Here is an 11,203-nt window from a genome sequence, read left to right as displayed (position 1 = left end):
TCTCTAAATATAATTTCACCCTTATAGTGACTCTATATTTCCAACAATTGAGAAACGAAATATTGTCACTATACTTATTGTGTTTTCCATATACTCTCTTTGGGATTATTTCTATAAGGAAATATTATTTATCGTGGAAAGGTTTTATCCAACGGAAGATTATCAATGTTGTGGTATATTGCTGAAATATTCTAACGACAGCATCGATGTTATTTTCATTATGATGCATAATTATTTTCATAAGGTATGGTCCTCCCCTTATCTCATGAGTACTTGCATGGTTGTATTGGGTATTACACAAGCAAATACCCAACGTCTTTTATCTATGAAAATACATATGTTCATTTGTCGGCCATGGTGATTTATGAAAAGTCAATACTTTATTTTATGCGTTACATTTTGTTGATCAGGGAGTAATCAATTGGTCTCCCTTTGTGACGGGTTACCATTTGTGACGGATATTTTGTGAGATAAAATGGTAACAAAATGGGTTAGTGGATAAAAGGGACCACATGAATAGTGTTGCAGAGAGAGAAAAAGTGGGTACTTTGTGAGGTAAAATGGTATCCGTCTTTAGCTTGTGACGGATATATCATGTCTTCAATGAGATTTTGTGGGGAGTAATTGATCCCATTTGCCATATTAGTGGTTTGGTTTTTACTATTAATGTGGGCTTGAAGTTGGGTAATCATGAAAGTCTCCTAGAAAAGCGGCTAGATTGTTTGCATATAATGATAGGGTGTGGGTGAATATAAGAAACTCCAATGGTTGCATTTAGGGACTTGCTTGCAATTATTCTAAATATTCAAGCGGTATGCTCATCATTGGAGTATCGAAATATGTCCCTGCTTATAAGCAGGTGTAGCTTTGTCAAGCTACATGCTTGAAATAAATTAGTATTTAAGAAAAAAATAAATTAAATTAAATTATGATATTTATTTGTTTTGTTTTTTTTTTTTTGGGAAAGGTTAAGTATATTAGAATCAATCAAATAGAATTGTGTACATGTGAAAGTATACGTCCAAACTATCACAATACAAAATTAAAGAATGACTAATCTGCCTATGTCAAATGTAAACTTTGGAGCCAAGCAAGGTCCTTGGTGTGAAGGACACTCAGATTCAATCTCAGAAAACGCGTGTGAATGTCTTGCATAATCTGATTCACCACATCCTCAGGTCTTCTCACGTATATATGGACCCTAGCCTCATTCCTTACCATCCAAATCCAATAGATCATAGCCACATGACAGGCTCCAATAAACCTGCGTTGTAACCCAGTGAGCCTTACAGCAAAGAACCAGTGAACCAGTTCAGAGAAATTGAATGAAATATGAAGTTGCTGTTGCAGCAAACTGCAACATCTAACACTGTAAGGGCAAGAGTAAAACAGATGATCATGATCTTCATTAGAGTTAGCACAAATGTCACAGGTCAAATCAGCAAGGATTCCCATTCTTGTCAGTCTGTCCTTGGTAAGGAGCCTCCTATGCATAAAAGCCCAGAAGATAAAAACAGTCTTAGGCACATTCATTGAATTCCAGCACAGGAACCTCCAGTTAGCTTGTGGATGTTTAGTACGCAACCAATCATAACCTGACTGAGGAGTATAAGGTCTATCAGAGTCTAACCATTTGTTACCAACATAAGCTTGCTTGAAGGCTTGCATTGTGTGAGTAATTTTCTTCCAGGTCCAACTACTATCAGAAGGAGCAGTATAGTCAGACCACTCAATCCCTTTCATATAAACATGGCTTACCCATCTCACCCATAGGTGATCTTTTTTGGTTGCAATCTACCAAGCATACTTCCCAATGAGAGCTCTATTCCACACCTTAGCATCTTTGAGCCCTAGCCCCCTTTCCTCCTTAGGTAGGCAACAACTTACCCACTTTACATTAGGAGCTCTCTTATAGTTAGCTTCTCCATCCCATAAGTAATTCCTACATAAGGAGTGTTGATTCTATTTAGAATGTTGCTTGGAATTACAAAAATAGTAGCCCAGTAAGAATGAAGGGTGGAAAGAACTGACTGGACCAAAACCAGCCTGCCAGAGTAAGATAAATGTCTGGCACCCCAACCTCTGATTCTAGCTAAGATCTTATCAAGCAACTTCATTCCTTCAATCTTAGTCAGTTTCTTGGATGAAATAGGAACACCTAAGTATCTGAAAGGTAAAGTCCCATGATGAAAACCAGACACTTGCAAAATATTAGCAATAGTACCAGCTGGTACCCCATTAAAAAAGATGTCAGACTTAGTTTTATTGAGAGTCAAACCAGAAGCACTAGAAAAAGTAGAGAACCCCCTTAACATCCACATGATGGAAGCTTCATTCCCTTTGCAGAAGAGTAAGAGGTCATCAGCAAAGAGAAGAGGATTCAGTCTAGTGTGACCACAAAGGGGATGAAACCTAAAATCATCTTGCTTGGCTACCACACCCAGGATCCTTGATAAATACTCCATATACACAGTAAAAAGAAGAGGGGATAAGGGATCACTCTGCCTTAAGCCTCTTTTACCAGGAAAAAAACCAAAAGTGCTGCCATTGACTGATAAAGAATAAGTAGGAGAAGTGACACAGACCATTACCAGATTAATGAAACCCTTAGGGAACTTTAAGGCATAAAGCATTTGACTCAAAAATTCCATTCAACTGAGTCATAAGCTTTCTTCAAGTCAATTTTGATCATGCATCTAGGAGAAGCCACCTTCCTATTATACATTCGAACTAAGTCTTGACATATGAGAACATTCTCCACTATATTTCTATTTTTAACAAAGCTACCCTGACTCTCATTTATAATATCGGGCAAAACCCTGTTAAGCCTATTACACATCACCTTAGTAATAGCTTTGTAGATAATATTGCAGCAAGCAATAGGACGAAATTCAAGTACACTCTTAGGGTTAGCAACTTTAGGTATAAGAGTCAAAGTAGTAGTGTTAACCTGCCTTAACAGCTGACCAGTTTGGAAAAAGTTCTGAATAGCCTGTATAACAGTGTCACCCACTGTATCCCAAGAATCCTTGTAAAATTGACTGGAGAAACCATCAGGACCCGGGGATTTTGTTGAAGGGATGGAAAAAATACACTCCTTAATCTCAGCTGAGGTCACAGGGGCCAGACGAATATTGCAATGTTCCTGGGTTACCAGCTGACCTGTCCTGATAGTAGGCACATGGACAGGAGTGGTAGCCTGAGAAGACCCAAGGAGATCTTTATAATACTGCAGAAAAGCCTCTTCAATATCAGTAGGATTATTAACCATCACACCATCAACACCCTTAATGCACATGACTCTATTGTGAACCTGTCTGGCCCTAATCTGATTATGAAAAAACTGAGTGTTTTCATCACCAAATTTAGTCCAAGTGATCTTAGCTTTTTGGCATAAATAACTATATTGAGCTTTGCAAAGATGTCTGTAGGAATCAGCTGCCACTTTTTCAGCTGCCAGAATATCAATATCAGTAGGACATGCATGCATTTGTAACTGCAGATCCTCCAAAAGAGATTTTGCAACCCTTACAGCTTTTTCCACATCAGAAAATCTATTGTTGTTAAGAGTTTTCAAAGGCTTCTTCAACATCCTGAGTTTACTTACTACTTGAAACATAGGAGAGCCTCTCACAGTTTGACTCCAAACAATGCTAACAATATTCTTATATTCACTGTCCAGGCTCCACATATTATAATACCTAAACTGAGGACGTCTAGGAGGTCTGATAGAAGTTCTGAAGCACACACATGGATTATGGTCAAATAATCCTTCAGGCAAGAAATGTGCATAAGCATCAGGATACATTGCCAGCCACTCATCATTGACCAAAAACCTATCAATTCTAGAGAAACCTCTAGAAGAAGGACTGTGTTTGTTATTCCAAGTAAAAAAAGTCCCCTGGCTTTTGATATCATACAGGCCACAATACTGGACACACTCCCTAAACTCAGCAATGTCTTCCCAGGTCACCTCCCCGCCTATTCTTTCATTATAATGCAAGACATTGTTAAAGTCACCACAGACACACCAAGGACCCTGATAGCCATCAAAAATACTTTTCAAATAATTCCACAAATAAGTTCTCTGACTAGCATCATTAAACCCATAAACCACAAAGCATAAAAAATTATCCCCAGAAGCTATCTCAACAACATTAACAGTAATACACTGAGTATTAGCATGAAGAAGATTCACTTGAAAGATTTGAGGATTCCAAATAACCCAAACCCTACCCCTTTGATGATAAAGATTATTATTGACCCCCTGCCACTGAAAGCCAATATTATTCAAAACAGAAACAAAATCCCGCAGCTTTATTTTTGTTTCAACTAACCCAAAAAGACCAATATTATTTTGATGAAGAAATTTTCTAACATCTAGCTGCTTACTAACTCTATTTATTCCCCGAACATTCCAACATCCAATGTTACTCATGATTAACTATATCTGGTGGGTCCTCCAGTCTCCCTTGCAATTGAGTCTCAACCCCTGAACTAGTAGCAACAACAGCCACAAATGTCTTTGCTGGTGACAAGTGAGAAATTGGTGACTGATGTTCCAACCTAGTCACTTGTTGGATGACAGACACAGGAACAAGCATATTGGAATCATGATAAGTGAGTCCCCCAAAAGGCACCTCAGCAGACTGCACCACCTGAGAAGTACCAGGATTAGGCACACCAGCATTAGTCCTCTGGACAGGTCTCCACACTTTCTGAGCTGGTTTAGACACTGGTTTAGCAATAGGTACAGGACCCTTTGATTTATCAGCATTCTTCTTCTTACAGAGGTTAGTTGTATGTCCTATACCCTTACATAATCCACAAACTGTTGGCTTCCACTCATATTCAACTAAGATAGTGACATCATTGCCTTTCTCATCTAAGAATTGGAGCTTATCTGGGAAATCTTGCCCTATCTCCACCTCAACTAACAAACGAGCGAAACCAAGCCTAGTCTTTTCCTCAGTAGCAACATCTCTCTTAATAAATTTGCCAATCAATCCTGCTATCTTTTCCAGACTCGATTTCCCCCAAAATTTCAGAGGGAAACCACACAGACGTAACCAAATAGGCACATATTGAACACGCTCCTTGTGAAGACTGTAGGATTCTGTCCATGGCTTAACAACTAGTGGTTTGTTATCAAACATAGGGAAACCCTGCTGTAAGACAAGTTGTTGACATTCCTTGGTAGGGAATCTAACAAGGAAGACACCATTAGGAAAACCTTGTCAAACTTATAGACCCCCCAAAGTTTGTTCACAAACCCAGATAATAGTTCCCATGGAGGATTACTACCCAACACATAACACACCACAACAGTATCCCAATAGGCAATTTCAGACTCAACGTCCTCTTAAGTGAGTTGAAGTTTAGATGATGACGCAGTAGGAGGAGACTTAGGAGAGGAAGAGCGTTTACCTTTTACTTCAGTCCATCCCTCCGCATCAGCCTCTTGATCAGAAAGAGAAGAACCATCATCCTCAACAAGAGTTGACATGTCAATCACAGGAATCCCAACGATTTCACTCATCTCCCTTGTCTTTGTCTCATATTTTATTGTTTTTATGACCAATTTGCATGTAAATAATATATTAATCCATTTCTATCCGAGTCAAATATCAATAATCGATCGTTTAAATCACCAATAAACATTAACGATATGCAATTCCGGCTTCACGGCCAGAATTCACCTTAGGAACAGACGCAGTGAGCACTGCGCCTCTTCCAAAGGACGCAGCAGTGCTGCGCCTGTTCCTGGTTGAATTCTGCCCCTGAACTTCCGTTGTTGCTTTGACTTAGTTATTAGCTTACGTATTAATCGACTATTAATCGTATTATCACCACTAATCTGTTTATTTTCTAACCTAATTTATCTTCTCTTTTCTTTTCTAAAATCATCCGGTTTAAATGTATTTTTGACGTAGATCAATTAACCCGTTGTAATTATTGTAATTTTCTTTATTGTATTTATTTCTTTATCATATTGTTTGTATGCTCTTACATGCAATCAACCTAAATTTCTAACACGACATTAATGCATGTTAAATTACGTGTCTACCAACTTAGTTAATTCTCACATGCTAGGATTAATTTATTGGATGTTGCATTGCATGCATATAACCTTCAACATATCGAGTATAGACGATTTTCCCTAATCATTAGTAAAGGCCGCTATCGAGGCGGGCGGGATTAGGTGTTCGATCAAAAGAGCTTCCTAATACGTACCCTCACCCCTTACTCCAGATCTCTGTGAACATCCGTGTTCATTGGCATCCACGAGAGTCATTCTAGACATAGAATACTAACGGTAGCGAGTTCTTGGTGTTCATGTTACTACTTTGTGTCTTGACATGACACGAGGTATTCGAACGAGTTCCAATTTTCCCCAATAAATTGGTGGCGACTCCACAAATGCAAAGCTTGCTCGTTTTCACCGAGCGACCCCCGTGGGCCCGCGTCCACAATTATTTTAAGATAAATCGATGTCGAAGTTACGAAGTTCGAGATAGAAATGAAAAGATAAGGGAGAAAAAGCAAATTTTACATGAATTTCTCAACTAAACAGGCCCACTCGGTCGAGTGCATAGGGCACTCGGTCTAGTGACATGTTACTCGATCGAGTGGAAATTTTTCCAGAAGTTTTCCAGTTTCCTAAATTTTCCTACTCGGTCGAGTGACATGTCAACTTGGTCGAGTGAACTGTCCACTCGGTCGAGTGACTCATCCACTCGGTCGAGTGACTGGTCAACACGCTCGATTACTACTCTACTCGATTGGGTTTGGTCTCACACTCACTATCTTTAGTACATTACTCTCATGATCATATCTACTCTACCAACAATCATTACCATTCATGCATTAACAAGGACACTAGCAAGCTCAAACAAGCAAATGATACCTACATGCCAAGATTCCGGACTACCGTCCCTTATATCAACACACACTAATCATATCTACAGCATATTTACGTTATTCCACTCATTCATCCATCAGATGTTATCATATTCTACACAAACGATTCTATCATATGATAAACCTATTACGAGTCACAAAACACATATATGCATACCACCTTCACTAGTGATCATGTTCAATGCCATATGGAAACACATATTAAACCATGACACATATGCATTCATATACGATTCACAAAGCGTTTCCCGTACTTTTTACCACCCACGTAGTGACCAACTGAGAAGATAGGCACTAGCTTTGGCATTAGGGCGCCTACTCATCCAAAAACGATCTCCTATGATACTCATGTCGGGTTCATTTTACTTAGACTCTCCTAGATTCATTTTTGGTTCATTGGTTTTAGGTTCCAAAATCGTCGCTCTGATACCACTTTGTAACACCCCAACTATCCGGCCAAGATATTTGGAGCGTTACCATCTCGGTTTCCCGAGGTAGGGTTTCAAAACTCCAATCAAAGAACATTTTATTAATGTAATGGTTGATGATTTACATAAACATAAAAAAATGAATAAAAGTACAACTCATGACAACTATACTCTTCTAATTAACTAGACTCGTCTCGTGACTCATCAAATTCGTCCCGTCTCCCGCATGCTATCAAAACAACCTGTACTTAACCTGCTCCCCATATGACCAAAGGATATCATATGGATCGACACATGCCACCCCAAAAGAGATAGGTGACAATTACACAAACACAAAAAACGTCAGTTTCATTTAAATAAATAAAGTGTGACTCGACTCGAGTGTGTGATTATACAACATGACTATGATATGAATGAACCACTATCAAGCAACCTCCACCACAGTACTGGGACACGCCCAGAAATACCGACAACTACACTAGTACCGGGACATGCCCAGACATACCATAACCACAAACACGTACGGGACACGCCCAGACGTATCGGGTCCGGAAGCGAACCGGATCCCCTGCCAGACGTCGTGTCTCAATCACACGAGTCCCTCCGTAACTCAAGACATTAATGTGCACATCCCTCTTGTAGTGGGAAGCTCCAAGAGGCGACTTAAGCGCAAGACGGTCTCCTAACCGTCTTACGCCTCTAAAACAACAACACAAATCCTCCAACATATACAATCACCACCGTCACAATATGAAATGCATGACGGACTATAAACACTATAATATCCCAAACATGTCATGGTTAGCAGTTCCTCAATATCCCGACTCGTCGAGTCGTCATGACAAACAACATGCAATACGACTCATTCATTGCAATTAAATGACAAAAGACTCCTTTTAAAAACAAATACGACAATGAAACTGAGTAGGATAAACCTAACTCACAACAAATCCGCATAAGCAATCCGTCACACAAGCTAGGTTCGTCTCGTAAAACCGCTCATAAAACCCATCTCCTAAAATACGATAATAATAAAAATACGTATAAATATACCAATCTAATACGTATACGAATACGTATAAACATACTAATATAATATGTATACGAATACGTATACAACTAATTAAACCCGTTTTATACATTTACCCAAAACCCGACTCACAACACACCCAACTGTTGGAAATCTATATCTCATTATACAACATATTCATATATGTTTCTGAAGAGTCTACTGATCCAAAAATACTCAAGAGGGGAGGGGGGGGGTGAATTGAGGATTTAAAACTTTTTAAAGCTTTTTCGATTGTGCGTATGTAATTGATTATTTAAAGTTTATTGATTAAACTTTAACTAATCAACTAACGATGATGAACGAAATAAACAAAAGAACGAAACAAGAAGAGACACATGGATTTTTGAAGTGGTTCAGTTTCACAAGTCGAAACCTACGTCCACTATTCTCGATTAATAAATTTAGTACCTTTCTACGGACTACAAATTTACTAACCCAACTCGTACAACTAACTCTAGCTGTAACTCAATGAGTACCGTTAAATACTCGAGTGACTAACTTACGCTAATAAGAAAGCACTAATGATTCTAACAAAGGTTCACGTTAATGAACAAGTTAAGAAATCAACTAAGCACTATTATCTTATAACGATAAATGAAGAACAAGTATGCGAGGTTGTAACACACGACCTTTCAAAATTGCAAAACGGTTTTCGTTAAAAACACACGGTTTGCTTTTTAAAAATATGAAAACAATTTTTATGCTTAAGGTCACTATTTTAGATGTTGTAAATAGCAAAGTATTTATAGGCAAAGAAGAGGTAGGCTACACGGTTTCTACAAGAACCCTAATAGCCGAAATAATAAGTTATAATTACAAATTATATCTTCTTATTATCTCTTTCCTAAAAGCCATGAAAGATAATAAAGAATATTCTAAAAGATAGAATATAATCTTTCTAAGTATTATCTTTACTATAAATTCTAAGATTATGATAAGATTTATTAAAACAAGAATATCTTTTACCATAAACAAATATATTAAGTAAGATATAAGATATGTAAAGATATTATTATAGAATAAAATCTTTACCTAATATCTTATAGGCAATACGCATAACACGGCTCATAAGCTCGTGAATCATGCAAACCCTAATCTTAATATATAATTAGAATTTAGGTTTTAGGAGAGACTATATGGAAACCCTAATTGATAGTAAAGTCCAACTCATAAGTTGATCCAATAACTATCGATTAACGCTAACCATAAAACCGGACTCCTCACTAAACCGGGCTTTATAAAATAAATACTTTCATTAGAACATTTAAAATAAACTTTAAACAATTACAAAACAATTTTCGAAACATTTAAAAGTCGTGTATAAAAACTTCAAGATTTCAATGTTATAGTAGAAGAGCTATAACATTGAGCTCTTTTACTAGTAATGTTATAGCTGCAAAGCTATAACTTTACTAATTAAGAAACTCATTCTTTGATTACCATTACGAGACAATCACCTATACTATTCTAATCTTCAAGGAGATCTTCGAGTATAGGCTACATCATCATCCAAGCTTGATTATTCTTTAGACAAACTTTGTCTTCACATAATACTTGAATGAAACTTTGAATTGTTTGATCTTGAACAAAGGCTTGAACTTCTCATGTAATTGTCACAATCCTCTTTGTTGCTCGTAATAGGTTAATGCTAAAACACTTAACAAACGATTACACGCAACAAGTATATGAAATGTAAAACACCTTGACATCATCAAAACAAAAACATATAAGCTATATGGTCCAACAAATTCCCCCTTTTTGATGATGGCAAGTCTCCTAAAATTGTGACTAATTAAAAAGTTCCCCCTCAATATAATACCGTTATCTTGATAATAAAGATTAACGCAAGATCAAGACAATTTTTTAAAAATCGAAACTTAAGGACTTTAAGAGACAATCGGTCTTGACAAGGAGCAAGCTTAGGTAGATGCTTACTATAAACGTTCTTTCCCCCTCTTGACATCATCGAAAAGTTAAGAACAAATCAAAAATGACTAGAATAATATAAGACGAGACAAGAGATAAAAACGCCATAAAAAATAATGATAACATGCAAGACTATAAGCATCAAAAGATAATTAACATACAAACTAAGAATTAAACATGTTTAAAGCCAAAGTGGGCCGAATGATCACATGTCTAATAGAACACTTGGGCCATAACCACAAGTGTATTGCCAAAATGGGCCGAATAAGAGTTTGTTTAACACACCACTAAGAAAAATAAAATAAAAGCTAATTAAGGTAAGGCCTAATGAGGGTAGGACGAGAGGAAATCAGATGTTGCGGGTCTTATACGGGTTCACGTAGTCGGGTCTAGTACGGTGCTCCAAAGCATCCAGACGGTCGAAGGAGCTCCTAACCAACTGTGAAAGAGTACCAATGCTCCTTTCAAAATTAAGCACCTTCAAGGAAAGAGCCTTTGTAGCTTCCAACGTGAGAGCTTGATCACCGGCCATCGCTTTCCCGTGCATCACCAAAGCACCACCCTGACTCGTAAGGAAAGTGAGACGATCACCGTGTGGGAACACTTCCCCACGAATAGCCTTCAGCTCCCTCTCAAAACCCGCTAATCTCTTGTCCACATCCTCCATCCACGAATACACTCGACTAGCATCCAAACCCGAGTCTAAAGACCGAGATGGTCCAACCCGTGACAATGCCGTAGCCAAACTAGCCGAATGCGCCTCGAATTTCTCCATTAAACCATTCATAAACCCTTCCAACTTCGACTCCATAGCTCCTAAACCCGAATCCACCGGGGCTTTCTCGACATCCTTTGC

The 11,203-nt window shown here is 38.0% G+C and overlaps 1 protein-coding gene across 1 annotated transcript; it reads right to left on the bottom strand.

Annotated features, from left to right (window-relative positions):
- Window positions 1–1,062: 1,062 nt before the first annotated feature.
- On the bottom strand, window positions 1,063–1,743 carry LOC141651551 (uncharacterized). Its single transcript, XM_074459256.1, has one exon. It carries the CDS (start codon window positions 1,741–1,743, stop codon window positions 1,063–1,065), a length of 681 nt encoding a protein of 226 aa, XP_074315357.1.
- Between the last annotated feature and the right edge of the window lie 9,460 nt (window positions 1,744–11,203).

This window comes from Silene latifolia, chromosome 4, assembly GCF_048544455.1.
Source record: "Silene latifolia isolate original U9 population chromosome 4, ASM4854445v1, whole genome shotgun sequence".
Lineage (NCBI taxonomy): Eukaryota > Viridiplantae > Streptophyta > Magnoliopsida > Caryophyllales > Caryophyllaceae > Silene > Silene latifolia.
The sequence above is the reverse complement of the archived record's forward strand: the minus strand, read 5'-3'. Positions and strand labels throughout refer to the sequence as shown.

Bases quoted from the DNA above. Each gene is read 5' to 3' on its own strand.
- LOC141651551 (XM_074459256.1), bottom strand. From the start codon at position 1,743: ATGAAAGGGATTGAGTGGTCTGACTATACTGCTCCTTCTGATAGTAGT.